The sequence below is a fragment of the Ornithodoros turicata genome, unplaced genomic scaffold, assembly GCF_037126465.1.
Source record: "Ornithodoros turicata isolate Travis unplaced genomic scaffold, ASM3712646v1 Chromosome34, whole genome shotgun sequence".
In the NCBI taxonomy this organism is placed as follows: domain Eukaryota; kingdom Metazoa; phylum Arthropoda; class Arachnida; order Ixodida; family Argasidae; genus Ornithodoros; species Ornithodoros turicata.
The window spans coordinates 764084-785625 of NW_026999361.1; the positions used below are offsets into that span (position 1 = coordinate 764084).

A 21542-nucleotide genomic window follows, 5' to 3' on the forward strand; every position below is an offset into this window, starting at 1 on the left:
GTGAGCAACGCCTCACCTCGTGCATCGGTGTTTTTATTCCATGCTGCGCGTGCACACGCGTGCCACGCCATGGAGCAGTACCGGTGAATAACATGGTGCCCGTTGCGAAGCGGACGTGCGTCGCTGTCCGAAGGACTTCAAGATAAATGTGGCCAGTGAAACATTCGCGAAAACTGTTGCGGGCTACAATTCAATCAATTGGTATTGAAAAATGCAGCCCTGCGCATCACGCCGCGCATATACGGAACACTACTATCGGATCCGTTCCAAATCCACATGGCCACGATAGGTATGCGTGGGGCTCTCCTGCTGTCTCGTTGGATGCCGCCAATCTTTGCCTCCTCGGCATCCCATTCGTTGCCGCCAAAGAGGGCTGTGTTTTCATTGCGTTTTTCTTCTAAACGGTAGCATTTTCTGAACTAATTTTGTGCGAATTGCACTTATTGAAACACTAACTTTCATTTGAGAGCAAGTTGTTTTTGCATTTTAGTGCCCTTTTAACAGTCCTCCAAATAGCGTAAAGGTAGCGAACAAAACCCACACAAATCTTTGAGGAACCAACATCATAGAGGCAGGCGATTTCGCCTTTTCGAACCTCGTGCCCTATGGAGGACTGGCGTCAGTGAATAAACTCTATTGAAACCGCAGCGTCGTCTAACCGGGGTAGCACGTTGAAAGACCGCACAAGTCAGGGACTAGGAAAGCACACGGGCCATGTGCTTTCACTCTGGTGTAGCGTTCTTTCTCTCTGGTTGGTGCTGGCTTCAAAGCACTGGGTGTGAGGCTGGCTGGAAAACGGTGCACAGAATGGAGCAATTTCGCCCGGAAAAATTACTAGCATGTTACTTTCTCGACAGGAAGAACCGTTACCGACAAAAAAAGAGAAAAATAAATACGGGGGTTTGGGAAATTTTATAGTCCCTTTAACGGAAAAACCTGCCAGCTTGTATCGATGATCGAACGTGCACTTTACAATAGTTGTGCCAAACCAAGCTCACGTTCAACACGTTCGGTGGACTGCCATGCCCATAAATTATATTTTTATTGGTGTTTCCCTTCTTGTATTTTCAGATTAATCTGCGATATGAAACACTCAAGTCAATAAAAGTAAGAATCCGTGTCGTTGGCTTCACGTTTAATTCCCACGTAAGTTAACATCATATTTTCTGTTTTCCATCCAAAACTGTCAAAACGTGGCATAAACTGGTGTGTTTTCCAATCCAACAACAGGCTAGCCATGAGCCATACATCGTGCATTTCCCGGGCAGCGAACGAGGCGACATGGGGACAACACTGAGCAGCTTTGGGAATCATTACAGAACCAAGCAGGCTCGTTGTTCAAGCAAGTCGATATGATCGCATTGATCACAGGGTGCGTACAGACCCCTCCTCCTCCTCCACCACCAATAGCGTGCCGCCACACCGGTAGGCAGATCACCGGTAGGCAGATCACCTCATCGTAGCTCAAAACCCATGTAGTAGCGCCATACAGGAGCTACAACAATCAACACAACAACGAGTTGGGAGCGAAATTTATTTCATTTAAACGTTTTTAGTCAAAGATGTGTTGGCCCATAATATCGTTGTTGAACAAATCTTCCGCTGAAGGGTGCGTGTATTTTATTACTTACTTCGTGGCTCTACGTATAAGGGTTGTGTAACCATTTCCAAACTTTTGACGCAATAACCTTGTCAGTATTTCTGCTAAACATGCACATCGAAATGCTACGTTTCTACGATTTCGGGTTACGAAGGTACTGCACTGCGACCATCGCCCGCTGTGCGAACTCCTGTGCCGCTCTCAACTCCTCGACGGCTTTTGGAGTGATGGTTCAGAGTGATGACAGGAAGTGCATACTTTTCCGTTTCTATAACGACGCAGGCGGTCGTAAAGGCAGCCGGCCACCGAAGAACGGCCATCGTTATGGTGACCTTCGTGTACTTCCGGCAAACTTTAGAGCTAAAACGTCACTTCCCGTCTGTCTGCCAACGCCTCTCAGCGCTGTTCGGCGCAACCGTCAGCGCTAGCTCGAAAACTCGCAGTTTTTAAAAGCCAACAGTTAAAAAACCGTTCAAATGAGGAATGTGGGACTTTGCGTGCCAAATCCATGGACTACAACATATGATACGGAGGCATGCATTTGGAAGGTTGCATAGGGTTTCTCAACCCCAACCCCTTTAACAGTCACACAACACCAGCGTGACGCAAGTCTACGAGGTGGTATCAGAAAGTTCCGAGACTAGGCGCATACGAAGGCAATATCTACTTTGTTTAAGTTTGCCCATTCTAAACCTCAAAGAAGTCTCTTCGTGCACTTATAGACCGCTCTTAGCGCTTTCCTTCTTTCAAAGGGATCTCTGGAAGTCGGTCTTCGTTCACGGTTTCGAAATGACACCCTTCACACTATGCTTCATTGTTGGGAAGACGAAGGAGTCGCAGGGGGACAAAACAACTAGCGAGAAATCGTGATTGTTTTGCTGCGACCTAAAACCTACGGAGTTTCTAATGCGAGTTTCTGTTCGGTGGCCAGAATCCTTGGCACCAATTTTGCCGCAATCTGGCGCATGCCAAAAACAGATGTCAGGATTCCCTGCACTGTGCCATAGACACATGGTCAAACTGAGCAATGTCGTGAATGGTTCCTTCTACTGTCCTCGTGCACAAGTTGTCTTATCACATCGCTATTTTCCGGGGTTGTGCTGGTGCATGGCCTCCCTGCCCCCCCCCCCCAAATCTTCAAGGTATTTTCTGCCTTTCTTCAAGCATGGGTGCCACTCAAAACACATTACCATAAGCCTGCTGGATCATTTCAGGTGTAACCGTTGCCGATTTTCCGAGACTGACACAGAATTTGATGTCTGCTTTCTGCCCCAGTTTACAGTCAGTAGTGAAATCGTAACAGCTCGTGTGCATGTGGTCACGAAAACGTGTGGAAAAATAGATGCCACTCGGCATGAGAACAGACGAAGGTCATTGACATCAACCTCGTCCCTGTGGCATTGTGCTTTAGAACCACTTTCCGAACTTTTTGATCGCACCCCGTATTTGGGACAAGCTTGGTACCCGCACAACGCAGTGCACAAGTTGGGTATGCAGCATGCGCAGTGAAGACCCTTTATTTTTTTGGTGCCCCAAAGTGCTTGGGTATCCTATTCTGATGCTGCCGAATTATTCTTCAATGCGTTTGGCTATCACTAATTTTCTGTGAAGACCTTCAGTGCGTAATAGTGCTCGAGGCAATTTTCCAGAATACATGCGTACCGAACTAGGATGCACAAAGACGCGTGCACCGTTTAGCTTGTTGTGAAAGTTGGCTCTAATGAGACGTGCAAATTGTCCGACTGACTGACTTCTCGCAGGAGAGACTTGTGTACCGAAAAGAACAAGAGGATATCATGCAGCACATCTGGTACGTGGACATGCTTATTTTTTGTGACACCTCTCTATACGGCGCAGATTTGTTTTTGCACAATGACTAAAACCCTTGTCATAAGACAGGGTATTAGTCAGGGAAAACTTAATGTCATTCCCAACGCATGACATTTGTATGAATGTCAGTTGTTGAGTGCTACAAGAGCACGCAGATTGACATTATATGAGACTGACATTCACTCATCGAATGAGTTCGAGGAACTCATTCGCTTTTCCCCCTCGCACGAGCTGCGTACCCCAGACTGCACAGTGACAGTTAAAAACAACAACGTCAATCATTAAGAACAACAGAAATGTGACAGGAAAAGTTGCCGATCATTATTTTTTGTGAAAATTGTGATATATGAAACGAGGAAAGCAGATTTAAAATAATGTTCACACTGGTACCCCACTACTGTTGTCCGCTGTCAAAGCGGACGCTCTGCTCAATGCCATGGTGGACATCAATGCGGGAGTTTCACCTATGGTTCACGATAATTCACCCCTATCAGCTGTTGCGTGTGGAGACAAGGAACGTGTCCAGTGGACAGATCACAAGAAGTTCGCTGCAATTAGGTTATCGGAAGACCACTTTTCCAAGTTTGCTCATCTAGCTTTGCGCCCAAGGGATCGTAAAGACAATGAAGGAAGTTAAAACCAAGACAGAAACATTGGCCAACAGGTACCGCTCGGTGCAGATTTTTTCAATAAACAAAACATTACTCGGTGTCTTTGCGCGTGCTTGCTAACAACAACAACTTTATTTTCGACCTTGGAGAGTGGGGAGTTTCATCGCCACAGGCGATACTCTACCCCATTGCTGGGTGGAATGGGAGGAATAAAATAACGAGCCCCTTCACAATAACGATCGAAGTCCGATGGTGTCTAGAAATGTCAGAAGAGCTTTGAGCGCAGAGCGTTGCTGGCTGGATTGGGCCAGGGACCAAGCAATTTCGATAGGGAGAAAGGGCGAGTCCAGCTGACGAAGAGACTCGGAGAGTGTGGTTCGGGAAGGTTCGTAGTGAGGGCAATGAAAAGAATGTGCTCCAGATCCTCAAGATCACCACAGTGGCAGCAGGTGGGAGAGTCAACTTGTCTCAAGCGGTAACGCCACTGAGTTGTAAAGGCCACATCGAGGCGCATTCGGTGGATTAATGCAGTATCTTGACGAGAGGTGTTTCGTGGCATGCGGAAAGCGAGCGTGGGATCAACTCTGTTCAACATAGAGGGGGGAAGAATGTCGGTTGTCCGTTGGCGGGAAGCCAGGGGTGTCACTAGGCGTCGCAGAATGGAACGGCGGTCTCCTCTCAGCAGAACAATACGGGTCCGTTTCCGATACGAGAGTCCTGCTTCTGCGGCGCTGTCGGCCTGCTCGTTCCCCACGACACCACAATGGGCTGGAACCCACTGGAGAACTAGCCTGTGGCCTGCGGAGTAGATAGTGTGGTAAGCCATTAGCACGTCTGTGACTAGGGGTGCGGATGGGCCTCGTATGCCGGAATTTTCGATTGCTTGAAGGGCAGATTTGGAGGCTGTAATGACTGCCCATTCCCGGGGTGGAAAATCAGCGGTGTGTTGTAGAAAGAAAAGGATGGCATAGAGTTCAGCAGCTGTGGAGGAGGTTGGATGTGAGAGGCGTCTTCCGTGCACGACGCCTTCGGATGGAATGACGAAGGCTGAGGCAGACTTGTTGTTTCGGGATGCGCCATCAGTATATGCTGCCGTAAACGTAGAAAACTTCGCGTCTACCAGAGCATGAAAATGGGCTCGGAGGACTTGAGGGGGGGACCTGATGTCTTCTTTCCAGAAGGTTTGGGAAGCGTACAAAAGTGGGCGGTACCGGTAGAGACCAGGGGGCTTCCGGCGGTATAGTGTCCTTAGTTATGAAGCCAGTCAGAGTCTGGCGTGTCCTCTGCGCTACTCATAGAAGTCGCTTTCAGGGCGGTATCGAATTTTTCTGAGTAGCGGGTGGCGGGGAATGTGAGCAGGCAAACGGAGGTAGTGCCGAGCCGTTTCCCGTTCACGGAGAACTTCAATCGGGAGCTCACCAGCTTCAGCCAGTACTTGCCGTGTTTCAGCCATTCTTGGAACTCCGAGGCATCGACGAAGGCTTCGAGCAAACAGGGACCGAAGTGTATTTAATGAAGTTGTTGATATCCTGTGCAGAATAGGAAGGCTGTAACGCACAGTTGCCCTCACCAATGCCGCGTGAACCGCGAGCAGGGAACACTGATCACAGCCTCATCCTGAGCCAGAAAGATGTTGAATTGCGGGGAGCCATCGCTGCACTTTAGTTTCAAGATGTTTAATGTGCCGAGCCCCGCGCAAGTCCGAGTCGATTACCACGCCAAGGAAGCGGTGAAAGCGTACCGGGTCAAGCTTCTTTAAACCAAGCCAAAGAGGGAAATTGGCCATAGCTTTACGCGCTTGCTATAGTTGTGTGTGGCTCTTGCAAGGCCGAAACGATCATCATAATTCGTCAGTAACACGTATCGCGGCTGCTACGGTTGGGTGTGGCTTCATCAGGTGTGATGTGAGCAGAAATCTCCTGTCGCTCAGAAATACTGGTGCGACAGGAAGTACCTGAACGGCTGATGCTGGCAATTGAAAAGAGTCATTATCCTCCGATTAGTGAAATTTTGAACAAGTGTGCACATCAGCATTGTGGCACCTGCCTGGGCTTTCCACATTTATGTGTAAGCACCTGGAGTGGTGATCAACCAGTGTCAAGGGTATCACGCTATACTTGCACAGGGAGAGAGCAAAAACAAACATGAGACCAGTGGAATGTTCGCAAATATGCAGTGAATTGAAAAGTATATGTATAAACCACTTCACACTAATGTCACCGCATACACCCACGATTCGTGGGATTCACGTTGATGCCAGAAAATAAACCTCAACATACGCAAGTGCAAACTGAGATTCTCATTACAGCTGAAAAAAATACCGAGGAAATGCAGCACATAACTTACCACACTTTGGAATTGTGATAGTCGACAGCGCTGTTCTCGCGCAGAGATCCAGCGGTCTAACGGACGGTCTAACTAGCTAACTAACTAACTAGCTCTCTAGCGGTCTAACGTCCAACGGGCAGCCGTCTAACGCGCCCAGAGCCTGCGGGAAGCAGGTGACTGCGTAGAACTACCGCAAGTGCACAACCATTTCTTCGAGACGAATCATACGTAGCCATTCGCCTTCGATGTTCTCTATGACTCCCCTCACACACTGTCTGTACACGGAGTTAACAGTTGACCGGCCAATTCGAAACAAGTGGGCAATCGTCCTGGCTTCTGCAGTTGAGAACAGCCTCAGCAGATATCGCGGCCCTCATAATTGTAGTTTTGCGCTCCGGCAACCCCGTGCAAGATTCCAGAAGAAATCGAAATGTTGCAGGGCACACCCGAAGAGCCTACTTGAAGTGAAACTCTCCGAAATTGGGCAGCGTGTCCTCGAACCAGCGTTCGTTCCTCCTGGAAGCCCTTCGTTCTCGGGAGATCCCGGGAGCAGTCGCATAAAGCAAAGCAGCAGTTCTTAATGCATTTGCTTGCAGGCGTAGTTCGATGTTTCAAGCGATGGTTTCGAGCTGGTGGGTTCACGTCGAGCAAGCTGCTGACGTCTGTGGTCCTTTTCTTCTTCGTTCTCAAGCACAAGAATGCGGCTATCATACGCATGCATTGTTCTACGCAATCGTTCTCGGCGCATTCGGCCATGTCGTTTGCTGACCTTCTCGCCTCCTCCGTCCAGATGGGTAGTCGGTTTAGCTTTCGTCTTGTACGACATGCCAAGCACAGCCACAAGGCAAAGCGTAGGTTCGAAGAAGAGGTTGAACACAGTTTTTAGAAGCACGCAAAAGCATATAAGATTGAATGTATGCACTGCCGTATGAAGCTGTCCAACTATTTCACGAATCGCCATTGTCATCAGCAGGGAATGGCATTTTGCTTTGCCGTGTAGCTACACCTAGCCTGAACGAATGGCATTCATTCGAATGTCATTCTTTGGGAATGACATTCAGTTTCCCCATTGTGACAAGGGTATTAATGTTCGTGCATATGGAGTTTATAAATACTCAAATGTCGTCAGCTGGACGGACGACTGTTTCGGCCTTATTGAGCAATCGTCAGCAGTGTGCAGGTAAGAAACGTTTGACCGGATGGCGTCAGAAGGTCAAGTAAAACGTGATGTCCTCCCGTCAAGGGGGAGAGCCTCACCACAGAAAGCCCTGTGCAAAGTCAATGATTTCCCTCAAGTATCAAAATAAAGTACTTCCTTTATACAGGTATGGCCTACGCTGGCGGGGCATGCGGGTTCCTCAAGTTATCTATAGGTGAAGACAGACCGTGGTCTTTTAACGTCGTTCGCACAATGGCGCACGAATTCGCCCACAAGTAAGACGTTCTTAATATATAGTGTCGAATTTGCAGCTATTCAATTACTTCTGTCCGGCCCCTCCTTTCCACAACGAAAGAATGGCAGTTAGGAACAAGGCGTAGAGTACCAGAGAACGTGACTCCCAGTGGCACCTATGCTTCACTCGTGTTTACCGGTATTCGCGTAAGGTATCAGAACCAAAACGCTGTGGACAATGCAAAGTGGAGGAATACGTGTCCTCACTGGTGGTGTGGTGGTGGTGGTTGTGAAAGGGCTCGCCGTTGTCGACCTCACACAGGTGGGCAACGTGACGACTGACGCCCTGCGGGAATGTGCTTCTTGGGCCAACTCCTAAGGGAACTGTGCCGACATATGTCAAAGCGTCTGAGGAAATCCCCAGACGGCACCTCCTAACTTCCTCAGTCAAGGCGCCTATTTGACAGAAAAGATTGAGTTCCGCCACTAATACGACCAGCCTTTCCGTGTAACGCCATCTTCTCCCTTCTGCAATCGCGGAAGGGGACGACGTATAAATTTGACGTTATTGAGGGATTCTGTCGGATTCCCGGGCAGAGCTTTGGCAGTGAGCTTATCAACATATTTGATACTTACACAGGGTGCTTTTTTACCATTTACCGACTTCTATCAAAGAAGCTATGAGAGCAGTGTACACGTCATCTCGCAATTGAGTTGTCGGCCATGCGGACATCGTCTCGCCGAGTATGTAACTACAAAATGACTCATTAATGACCTAAAACTCATTAACTAACTTTTAATTCGCGAATTTCGAGTGAAACAGCAGAATGAAAGATAACTCTCGTTGAAAGCAGCCACTCAGTTCTTTAAGAAGTCCTGATACGCGCACGTGCCTTGAACCGATCACCGAACTTATCCGAATGTCGAATGCTGATCTGCAAGTAGCAAAGATATTGGTTTTCTGTTGTGCTCCTTTTCCTCTGGATGCTCAACAGCAGTGAATATGAATAGTTTACAACAACTGCAGAACCAGAGCCAGCCAGGCATGTTTTCTGAGCAAGCCAGATTCATCCAGTCTTATACTTGGTGTCGAGAGAAATTGTGGGGGGATCAGGACATCCGGACGACCTCCCGTCCCCGCGCTTCCATACGCGCCTGTTTTAGAATGTGTACATGAACATATCGTGAACAAGATGCCATGCATAAATGATGCTGAAATTATTCCGAGAATTACGAGATTGAGCTCACCTAGTGGCATGATAATTATTTATACATACATATTCTACAGTGTATGTATGGAGATATGTCCACAGCTGTTCAAATTGCATAAAATGAACAGCTACAAATCACATATTCACCGCAGTAAGTATACTACACTGATATTTAGAGGTTAGTCACATGAGGGTGCTTTCGAAATGATGAAATGCCATTTATAATCGTAAAAACATTTGCACAGTAACTGAAAGTGGCACTTGCATTTACACGGCATAGTATAGGCTATGTCAAATGCCAATGCAGAAACCAGTAAAAATCTGAAAATAAAATCAAAGGTTTCACAGCCTTAACAAAGACACAGCCACCGTTGAGCCTCTGTCATAGTGCTCGTGCTTCTTGTGGCCATCTTATCAAACACATAAATGCACGTTTGCTCTTTCACTGACGGACCTTGAGACACGTTAGCAGTGACAGTAGTATAGATCTAAGCGGTATAAGAACCGAGCTGAACAATGACACCCTTTTTCTAATCCAAGATGGCCGATTCTAATCCAATTCTAAGCAAAAAATCCAGTTCTAAGCCAACACAAACCACTTGTAATCCAACACAAGCCAAATCCAAAGCCATCTGATTGGCTGCCATTAGCCCCGCCCACTTCACGTTGATTGGCCACCACGCCAAGCCCCACTGATCTTTGATTGGCTGACCGTAGCTCCGCTCCTTTATGCTAATTAGTTGGCTGGGCTCCGCCCAGTTCACACTGAATGCCCGTGCTAAGCCTTGACTGATCATTGATTGGTTGACTGTAGCTCCGCCCCTTTATGCTAATTACTCGGCTCTGCCCACTTCACACTGATTGGTGCACGCGTATCGCTGAGCACAGCTCCGCCCCTTTATGCTGATTAACTGGCTCCGCTGATTGGTCCATTCAAAGCCTACTGATCACTCTCCCATACTTTCTAAGCCCTCTGATTAGCCGTCCCCCGTTTAAGCCTACCGATTGTCCCCATTCTAAGCGCACTGACTAAGCCTGCTGAACATAGCCTTCGTTGGCGCCCGCCAGATGGCGCGCTCGGCAGCGGCCCCACTGCGGCTTTATCTCAGATGTTCAAACTTACCTTGTGGTGTGCAACTTTCCGCCCACTTCATGCTCATTGGTCTGATTCAGACGTCTAAGCCAAAGCCTGCTGATCACCCTCCCAATGTAAGCCTGCCGATTGGCCTGTTCTAAGCCCACTGACACCGGATGGTGCAACCCTTTATTGGCTCCGCCCACTTCACGCTGATTGGCCCATTCTAAGCCTACCGATGGCTGGCCCTGATTGGTCCACGCTAAGCCTACTGAACGGTGATTGGCTTACCTGAATTTGTCGCTCTTAAGCAGCTTCAGACAAGACACACGACAATTGTTGATTTCAACCTTTATTTGGTACAACAGCCCCCTGGTCAGGCTGTGGGTAGGTTCAGCTGCATCAGAGAGATCATTGGTCCATAATTCTATGTGGACATCTCTCACGCTCATTGCTCACTCAGCTCCCTCGTAGATTCCAACTGTTATTGGTTCATCTGACTGCACGTGGCCACTCACCCAGCTCCTTATTGGTTCTAGTTGGTCACAGCTTCCTCATAGGCTCCAACTCCGATGGGCCCATCTAACAGCAAGTGGTCACTCACCCACTGCTATTCATCCATTGAACCGCAAGCCACTCATTGGTCACTCACACTCATCTCTAGACGAGATAAATTTAACTCTGGGAGATTGTAACTTTTACCATAAGATAACTTTAGCGGGGGTCATACACTGGTAGGCTCCAACTGCTATTGGCCCATGCTAACCGCATGCCTCCACCCTGATGCTCATTGGTTCACAACGCGCATCCTCTGACGGCGCCGAAGAAGGTCCCCTACACATTTAATAGAAATTATGCTATTGGTTCAGCTGCGTCATAGGGCACGGCTTGGTTCTGCTGTGGCTGGCCCTGATTGGTCCATGCTACTTAATTCGTGGTGCAACTCTTTAATGGCTCCATCCACTTTGCATTGATTGGTCCATTTAAGCCTACTGACTTCTAAGCCAGTCCACGCTAAGCCTACTGATCACTCTACCAGCGCTCTGATTGGCCGCTACCAATTGGCCCTCGTTCTAAGTCCACTGACACCAGATGGTGCAACTCTTCACCAGCTCTGCCTACTTCATGCTGATTGGTCCATTCTAAGCCTGCTGACTTCTAAGCCGAACCACGCTAAGCCTACTGATTGTCCCTTCACGCCAAAGCCTACCGATGTCTGGCTCTGATTGGTCCACGTTAAGTCTACTGAACAGTGATTGGCTAGCCTGTCGCTCCTAAACCACAATGCAGCAGCTTCAGACAAGACACACGACAATTGTTGATTTCAACCTTTATTTGGTACAACAGCCTGTGGGTAGGTCCAGCTGCATCAGAGAGATCCCGGTCATCTCTTGCGCTCATTGGTCACTCAGCTCCCTCGATAGACACCATGTGGCTCATCTAACTGCAAGTGCTCATTGGCCCATCTGACTACAAGCCTCTCATTGGTCACTTATGTCTAGAGCTCCCTAACAGGCTCCAACTGCTATCGGCTCATGCCTCCATCCGTGGCTGCTCACTGGTTCACAATGAAACTTTTTCACATGCTCTGCCCTACACAGACAAGAGATCGCGCCGCTTGTCTTTGCAAAGATGGACAGCTGCCATTGCATTGGTGACTCATTTCTATCCAACTGGTTCATACTTCTAGAGAGCCAGCGTTCTGAACAGCTTACATGCCGCCGCCTCCCGCTATTCACATAGCCACAGTTGGAAATGGGGAAAAAATTTCAGGGTACACATCTCAAAACACACTCTACACGAGTAAAGTTAGCTTCCCCCGGTTGCAGGCGTGCGTTAGGTCAAGCCCACCCCATGAAAACAAGCTTAGGATCGTTTAGGATGTGTGTGCTTTGCAGTTCGACCTAAAAATTGTTTCAATCAAGCAGAATGGCAAATGATGCAATGGAGCGCGTTCATTCTTGAGAACGAATTTTGTGACAGAACATAAACAAAACAAAACATTTCAATGTGCAAAAAACTCATCGTGATGCTAATCAGGGAAGCCAGCACGCGTTAGAAATAAGCAAGAAGAAGCACATGATCGTGAAAACAACGATAGTTGATGCTGTGCAGAGAAGCTGGTTTGAGGGAAAAACAGCTTGTATGGTCAATCAACCCCATGGAGCTTGGGCCTGTTTTTATTTTAGACAGCGCGCATTCAACACGCGAAATTAAATAAATCGAGCAGAATGACAATATCATAGTGGCGCTATGTGGTGAAGCTGAAGACGCACTGACACTCCAACTCTTATTAAACAATGCTATGCACGCACGTACTGAAGCTAAAAAAAAAGCAGACTCAACCCAAGCTGAGTTGAAGAAACACAATTTCACATTGCTCCCCTCAGAATACTCTGTTCAAACATAGCCAGTGTACACGACACAGCTCGCACTCCTGGAAGCACTCTTAGAAATATAAGTCCAAGGCACAACGTCGCACTATGAACGAGTTCATCTCGGAAAAAATGCGCGCTCACCTTCGCAGACGGGTAAATAGATTCACGAGCACCATGCCCCAATATCTGAAACATGCTGCGCGTGGACAGCTCACGCGACTTTAGCCAGGCTGTGTTTACGCATATTGCAGTTTTAGACTTCAACATAAGAAATTAACTAAATCAAGCACAAAGTACAGTGATGCTATGTCGTGACTGACGCTCCAACGCTTATTAAACAATGCTATGCAGTGAAGCTTCGCACGTACTCAATGTTAAAAACGGACACTCAACCCAAAACTGAGTATGAAGAAACACAATTTCAGATTGCTCTCTCCCAGAACATCCCGTGCAGTCGCATCTCCGCGTTCCTTCTCTATACTGGAAGCAGCAATATTAAGATCGTCGCACTATGAACAAGTTCATCTCATTAAAAAAAAGGAAAGGCTCACCTCGAACAAGGGGTTCGCTTATGCAGTTTCCAAGAAGTTCCAAATGTCCTTCGCAGCTAACGGGCGCGCATCACGGGCCGTTCCTGCGCGATTGTGTAAACAAAATCGCGCCACCCTCCAAGGCGCATTTGAGTTCCGTCCGTCGGTCGACTCTGGGTCAAGCGCACAACGAGGAAGATGAGGAAAGTTCTCATTTTCAGTTCATTCGGCAGTAAAATAAAAGTATTTCCTGTTTTTAGGGGGGCAAATTCTGTGTTGTGTGATGGAGAAGCTATACAGATAGGTGATAAGGAGAAGGATTATATAGCACGTACTCATCGACTAAGCCAGTATAGTTTGTGGAGAGGGCCACGCTATTCTAAAGCATTTTATATCATATCCCAAACGTTCTGCGCGATCAAACAGCATTATGGAAAGAAGAAAACCGTTTCACGCATCACGGTGCGTGCGCGTTTCAGCGTGCTCAAACAAGTTCTGGCTATTAGTAAAAGAAGTAGTTTTGGGTTCCCAGGCGGGTTCTGCATGGTGTTTCCAGCGCATCAGGCGATGTTCTACAACAACGTAAACTGTTCTGCGCGATCAAACAAGTCCCGCTCCCACGCGCGTGGCATCTCATAACTTGTTTCAGCGTGCTCAAACAAGTTATGGCTTTTGTGGTGGGACTCGTATGATGGTGCAGATTTGTAAGAAACACTGAAGAGGTTCAAGAGGATGATCCTCCGACATGAGAAAAGTGATGAGCATCGACTTGACAACCGCAAAAGTGCAAAGACCCAGTGTGTCGTGTGAGATGGATCAGTTCGTATGCAAACGCATGCTGGCAGATTTACAACGTCTAAACAACTTTTTAAGTGGACACGGAGAAGAGAGTGATTTTAGCGACATTTTGAGAGCTATTCCCGTGCGGAGTACTCATAAAATAAGACAGTTTGTGAGATACAAGTTGGAACTGTTGGAGCGATATAGAACGGAGAACCCATCAGCGAGACAATCATAAATGCCGGGTTTTCCATCCCCGTGGTGCGTGACTACTGGAAAAAGAACCACACGAGCTTGGACATTACCGTTGTCGAGGGAAAGGAACCTGTTGTCTCCACGTTAGAAGACTTCCTCGCTAAAGTGTTGTGAATACCGTGTTTACTGTAAACAATTTCTTCGTAATCTTTATTGTTTGTAACATAAAGTTCGCACGAAATAAATGCGGGAATGAAGCAACCACTATATTCTTATGATGTAAAGCAAATCCAACTCGCGAACGCGAACTACGCGGCATATTGCCCACATTGAGGAGATATGTAGTGACAGCGCGACATCTTCATTGTTTACGTAGATTGAGATCATCCATAGATTTTTATGCAAATAAACGTTTATTTGCCTGTGCTGTTTCACTCAATCCTTGGAAATATAAACCGGCCGCTCACTTGGTGAGTGAGTTGAGTTTGTTTATAGAAAAAAAAACGGAAGATATTGAATTCGTCACTGACGAATTCTGCTACTCCCACAAAAGAAATGAAATTAATGAAAGGAGAAAGAAAAGAAAAGAAGAACGGGTTCCCAAGGTCAAAAGCTAAAAACAACAACATTGATTCCACCGATAGAGCAGCATGCGTAGCAGAAGGAGAGCTTGAAGAATATCTACAGGTACAATGTCTTCGTAGCTCGACCTCCTTAGGACTTCATCGAGATTACGTGATATTTTGAATAGAAATGAGGCTCCTTGCTTTCGCTCGATTACGTAGTACATGCGTAAGATCTTGTCCACGGCGCTGTCTACCCTGTCATCTGCGCTGAATCTTTTGTTGATGAAGGCTTAATATATTCCTTCCGGCACTTCCTGTTCAGGTATCCATTGGAAGAAGGTTGTTACAACATCGAGGACCGCGCGTCCTACAGAAAATGTGATTTTCGCCAGTTCTGTGAAGAGAGGGCGGGGGCAAGAAATTTACCCCTTCTTCTATCAAACACCATGCTGTGTCGATGTGCTATCCCGAAGGGTGTGCGGTGGGAGCTCTAATTGCACAGCGTGTTACCTATTTACAGATATAGAGGGAGAGTATTTTCGCACCACTTACATCAGGCTTCGAAAGTACCTTATTCCCCATACTTTCTTTTAGGGTTATTCCATGTGTGGTTATAAAGATACGCGATGTCAAACGCCCGCGTGGCAATTTCAAAAAAATGCGTCGAATGAGGTAGGCTGGACGTTCGAAACCGTCTGTTCATGCATTCAAAAATATTTTGTGCGGAAGAAATAGCTTTATTTTACGTGAGGATTACACAGCAGTTTCACTCGATCTTTAGGGGGCAGCCATCCGGTTCGTACATGATACGACAGCATTCATTCCAGAGGTAAACTAAGACGTGCAGCAGATGGAGAGCTTGAAGAATATCTATGCCCGTGATGTCTCTTTAGGACTTCGCCGAGATCGCGTGATATCATGAATAGGTTCGCATCTCCTTTTTCTAGCTCAATTTCGTGGTATACTCGTAGGATCTCGTCCACAGCATCGTCTATTCTGTCGATGGTGGTGAATCGTTTTCCGATGAAAGCTTCATAGTGATCCCGCGGTACTGCATCTTCCGGAATCCAACCGAAAAACGCCGTCAAAACATCGAGGACCGTTCGCCCTGCTGAAAATAGTGCTTTTGATTAGACAGCGAGGATAAAATCGCAATACCTTTTCTAATTCGGCTGTCGATTTCCATAGTGTGTGCCCTTGAATCTCTTCAGTGTTTCTTACAAATCTGCACCATCATACGAGTCCCACCACAAAAGCCAGAACTTGTTTGAGCACGCTGAAACAAGTTATGATATGGCACGCGCGTGGGAGCGGGACTTGTTTGATCGCGCAGAACAGTTTACGTTGTTGTAGAACATCACCTGATGCGCTGGAAACACTATGCAGAACCCGCCTGGGAACCCAAAACTACTTCTTTTACTAATAGCCACAATTTGTTTGAGCACGCTGAAACGCGCACGCACCGTGATGCGTGAAACGGTTTTCTTCTTTCCATAATGCTGTTTGATCGCTCAAAACGTTTGGGATATGATATCAAATGGCTTTCAAATAGCGTGGCGCTCTCCATAAACTATACTCGCTTAGTCGATGAGTACGTGCTATATAATCCTTCTCCTTATCATCTATCTGTATAGCTTCTCCATCACACAACACAGAATTTCCCCCCCTAAAAACAGGAAATACTTTTATTTTACTGCCGAATGAACTGAAAATGAGAACTTTCCTCATCTTCCTCGTTGTGCGCTTGACCCAGAGTCGACCGACGGACGGAACTCAAATGCGCCCTTGGAGGGTGGCGCGATTTTGTTTATACAATCGCGCAGGAACGGCCCGTGATACGCGCCCGTTAGCTGCGAAGGACATTTGGAACTTCTTGGAAACTGCATAAGCGAACCCCTTGTTCTCGGTTAGAGAAAGCTTGTTTCGGCAATGAGCAGGTGGTGACGTGGGCTCATAGGAATATTTTTTTTTTCTACGCCTAGCGTGGTGTGATCACTGCTTACTTTTGGTTTTAATACGCGCGGCTTCGGAAAACATGATTTACAAGGTGACCCAGTTTCTCGGAGAAGGCCTATTTACATCACCTTGACGCAACATTTTTTTTTTCCGCTAGGGTCCGCCGCAGAGTTTGGCCATGACGGGTGGAAGTGCGTTTTTGATATAAAACAGATGGCTCCAACACAGCTTCAACGTGACCCAATTTCTCGGACTTCCAACCTTGCGGAAACGAGCGAGCACTGATATAAATGAGATGGTGCCAACCGGAGGGGCGTGTTACGCGCCTGCGTTTCGGCTATCGAGTCTTCCGTGCGGCTGGCACGGTAAGTTGGCGACATGCGGGTGAACCAGGAAGGTGCGCGACATTTTGGTGTGTCGGCGCATGTTGTGAGGTGTGCGCGGGCAGGCTGAAATCGTGTGAGCTGTCCACGCGCCCGTGTTTCCCTACCCTGCTGTAGCGCGTCGCGCGACAAGAATCTACGTGCCTCATACCGGTGTGATGAGGTGAGCCTTTCCTTTTTTTTTATGATATGAACTTGTTCATAGTGCGACGATCTTAATATTGCTGCTTCCAGTATAGAGAAGGAACGCGGAGATGCGACTGCACGGGATGTTCTGGGAGAGAGCAATCTGAAATTGTGTTTCTTCATACTCAGTTTTGGGTTGAGTGTCCGTTTTTAACATTGAGTACGTGCGAAGCTTCACTGCATAGCATTGTTTAATAAGCGTTGGAGCGTCAGTCACGACATAGCCACACTGTACTTTGTGCTTGATTTAGTTAATTTCTTATGTTGAAGTCTAAAACTGCAATATGCGTAGACACGGCCTGGCTAAAGTCGCGTGAGCTGTCCACGCGCCGCATGTTTCAGATATTGCGGCATGGTGCTCGTGAATCTATGCACCCGTCTGCGAAGGTGAGCGCGCATTTTTTTCCGAGATGAACTCGTTCATAGTGCGACGTCGTGCCTTGGACTTATATTTCTAAGAGTGCTTCCAGGAGTGCGAGCTGTGTCGTGTACACTGGCTATGTTTGAACAGAGTATCCTGAGGGGAGCAATGTGAAATTGTGTTTCTTCAACTCAGCTTGGGTTGAGTCTGCTTTTTTTTTTTTAGCTTCAGTACGTGCGTGCATAGCATTGTTTAATAAGAGTTGGGGTGTCAGTGCGTCTTGAGCTTCACCACATAGCGCCACTATGATATTGTCATTCTGCTCGATTTATTTAATTTCGCGTGTTGAATGCGCGCTGTCTAAAATAAAAACAGGCCCAAGCTCTATGGCGTTTATTGATCATACAAACTGTTTTTCCCTCAAACCAGCTTCTCTGCACAGCATCAACTATCGTTGTTTTCTCGATCATGTGCTTCTTCTTGCTTATTCCGAACGCGTGCTGGCTTCCCTGATTAGCATCACGATGAGTTTTTTGCACATTGAAATGTTTTGTTTTGTTTATGTTCTGTCACAAAATTCGTTCTCAAGAATGAACGCACTCCATTGCATCTTTTGCCATTCTGCTTGATTGAAACAATTTTTAGGTTGAACTGCAGAGCACACACATCCTAAACGATCCTCAGCTTGTTCTTATGGGGTGGGCTTGACCTAACGCACGCATGCAACCGGGGGAAGCCAACTTTACTCGTGTAGAGTGTGTTTTGAGATGTGTACCCTGAAAAAAAAAATTTCCCTATTTCCAACTGTGGCTATGTGAATAGCGGGAGGCGGCGGCATGTAAGCTGTTCAGAACGCTGGCTCTCTAGAAGTATGAACCAGTTGGATAAAAATGAGTCACTAATGCAATGGCAGCTGTCCATCTTTGCAAAGACAAGCGGCGCCATCTCTTGTCTGTGTAGGGCAGAGCATGTGAAAAAAGTTTCATTGTGAACCAGTGAGCAGCCGCGGATGGAGGCATGAGCCGATAGCAGTTGGAGCCTGTTAAGGAGCTCTAGACACAAGTGACCAATGAGAGGCTTGTAGTCAGATGGGCCAATGAGCACTTGCAGTTAGATGAGCCACATGGTGTCTATCGAGGGAGCTGAGTGACCAATGAGCGCAAGAGATGACCAGGATCTCTCTGATGCAGCTGAACCTACCCACAGGCTGTTGTACCAAATAAAGGTTGAAATCAATAATTGTCGTGTGTCTTGTCTGAAGCTGCTGCATTGTGGTTTAGGAGCGACAGGCTAGCCAATCACTGTTCAGTAGGCTTAACGTGGACCAATCAGAGCCAGACATCGGTAGGTTTTGGTGTGAAGGGACAATGAGTAGGCTTAGCGTGGTTCGGCTTAGAAGTCAGTAGGCTTAGAATGGACCAATCAGCATGAAGTAGGCAGAGCTGGTGAAGAGTTGCGCCATCTGGTGTCAGTGGACTTAGAACGAGGGCCAATTGGTAGCGGCCAATCAGGGCGCTGGTAGAGTGATCAGTAGGCCTAGCGTGGACTGGCTTAGAAATCAGTAGGCTTAAAATGGACCAATCAATGCGAAGTGGGTGGAGCCATTAAAGAGTTGCACCACGCAGTAAGTAGCATGGACCAATCAGGGCCAGCCACAGCAGAACCAAGCCGTGTCCTATGACGCAGCTGGACCAATAGCATAATTTTTATTAAATGTGTAGGGGACCTTCTTCGGCGCCGTCAGAGGATGCGCGTTGTGAACCAATGAGCATCAGGGCGGAGGCATGCGGTTAGCACGGGCCAATAGCAGTTGGAGCCTACCAGTGTATGACCCCCGCTAAAGTTATCTTATGGTAAAAGTTACAATCTCCCACAGTTAAATTTATCTCGTCTAGAGATGAGTGTGAGTGACCAATGAGTGGCTTGCCGTTCAATGGATCAATAGCAGTGGGTGAGTGACCACTTGCTGTTAGATGGGCCCATCGGAGTTGGAGCCTATGAGGGAGCTGTGACCAACTAGAACCAATAAGGAGCTGGGTGAGTGGCTGTGACGAAAATACTGTCACACGCGTGCCTGCTAATTTCAAGAAGCTCACTACGCACGAATTTTTCAAGTAGTGATCTTTTCGATGTTTTCTTGACTGGAGCTATAAAGAGCTGTCCCAAATTTTTCAGGTTTCCACGGAAGTATGCTTGGTCCGGTTATCCGGAAATTCGTTATCCGGACGAAAAGGGACGACTCCCGAGGTGTCTGGATAATCGATACATGACTGTAATTGTTATTTAAATTATTATCACTTTAGGAACACGAGAAAAACGTTTCTGGGCTCAGGAACCATATACTGCACACATAGCATGACATAAAACGTACGCAACGCACACTGTTTGCAATTGACATCAACATCTGTTGTTGCGCCGCACCCTGAGTCCTGAAGCGTACCTTGTTCTGTACCTATATGCATTGTAGTGTACAGTTTATATATACGAAAACGTAACTGAAATGTTTTTATTCCATCGTTGAGATTGCGGCACCATCTTTTGCGTATAGCATGGCGTGACTGCTTCCTCCTTGCCGTTTGTGTTTCTTCAGTGGCATGTGCGATGTCAGTCTCAGTATTTCGCCCCAATAGCTCACATATAGAATACTTTTTATTCTGTTTTGTGTAGTGTCATTTTCTTACCCTCCTCAGAGTTAGTGCAAACTGCTATGGAATGGCCATTCCGGTGAGCCGTGATCAAACTACTTCTGAAGTCCTACATGTATGTCGATTTTTCAACGACATCAGGAGCTAAAAGGAAGGAAGAAAAAAAGCCAATGCTTTGCTTTTAAAAAGAACATAAAAAAGAAGTCGAATCTTGCGAACCTCCGCGAACCTGTTGAAAAGTTCGAAGGTTCGTCGAACCATTCGAACCCCCAGGTTCGACATCGAACTTCGCGGTTCGAAAAAGGTTCGTGACATCCCTAGCGGCAACCAACCTAGGTGGCAGGCCCCGATCGGCGACATCTTTTTTTTTAAACCGAAACCGAAACTAACGACGGCCAAAACTTGAAAACTAGAGGGCGCTTGGTGGGAATTTCAAACCGAAATCAAAACTACACATGGTCAAAAACCAACCAACCTAACTGGCGCTCTAACGCGTCAGCCAAACTAGGTGACGGACTGATCGTGACGTCAGCTGGATCGGAAGATCCAATTAAATGCAACCAGATGTTATTACGCGTCACTGCGTGTTATTAAATGACATGTCGTGTTATTAAATGTCATTAAATGTGCATCCAGGTGTCTATCAAGCTCTATCGACACATGAGCTCCTATTGTTTACCTGACTTAACCGTTATCTTATCCTGGCGGCGCTTGGTATTGAAATCTGGGAACCAATTGTTCACACTATCGATACATGATTTCCCATTGTTTTCTGAGATATCCTATCGTGCGTGTGCGTGTCGCATGTAACCTGAGCGGCCCATTGTTACGTACTGCTATATCTGTCACTACTCAGTAGCATCTCGCTAAATAGAGCCAGCGCACCCGCTTCGTAATAAATTCGCTTAAAGAAAAACTGCACAGTTTTGGAAGGAGATATTTCGTACACATGTCCCTGACAGCCGGAAAACTACAGATATACCACAACCTTTACCGAGATTTTTTTAGCGGTGTCGCACTCGAGTAGTATGTAGCAAAGTTATCACCTCCCGCATAGCATTTGCAAAACTTAGGTCATGGTCCACCACCTTACATCAGCTGTTGGGTCTTCTAGAATATTCTGATGGAGACCGGCCTCACAAGCGAACTGTAATCGAGCAATGCAATCAAATCAAAATCATCTCATCTCATTCATTCTTCAAACGGTAATGGGGCAGACGTGAGCCTCGATGACAGGCAAGAGTTCTACTGTATTATAATTTCTGAGTAAGTTTCAGTTTGTATGTAAACAATTTAAAGGACGGTTACGCAATCGTAACACGATTTTCAGCGTGAGCTGTGTGTGAATCAATGTTTGATGTTGGTATAATGCAATGACGATCATAGGCGATCTCGAGATGCGTTCACACATCGAGCAACTGTAGAGGAGATGTAGATGAGATGTGGAGGAGAGATGTCCTGAACGGCGGTGACGGAATATCCCAGCCGGCAGATGTTCGGTGCCGCACAGTATG

The 21542-nt window shown here is 47.0% G+C and overlaps 1 protein-coding gene across 1 annotated transcript in view; it reads left to right on the plus strand.

The window, feature by feature from the left end:
- Window positions 1–1071: 1071 nt before the first annotated feature.
- Window positions 1072–21542, plus strand: part of LOC135373895 (A disintegrin and metalloproteinase with thrombospondin motifs like) — a 132199-nt gene continuing 111728 nt past the window's right edge. Inside the window, exons 1-4 of the mRNA XM_064606934.1 lie at window positions 1072–1146; window positions 1231–1372; window positions 3361–3410; window positions 7695–7803. Coding sequence (XP_064463004.1) covers window positions 1353–1372; window positions 3361–3410; window positions 7695–7803 — 179 coding nt within the window. The 5' untranslated portion in view covers window positions 1072–1146; window positions 1231–1352. The remainder of the gene's footprint in view (window positions 1147–1230; window positions 1373–3360; window positions 3411–7694; window positions 7804–21542) is intronic.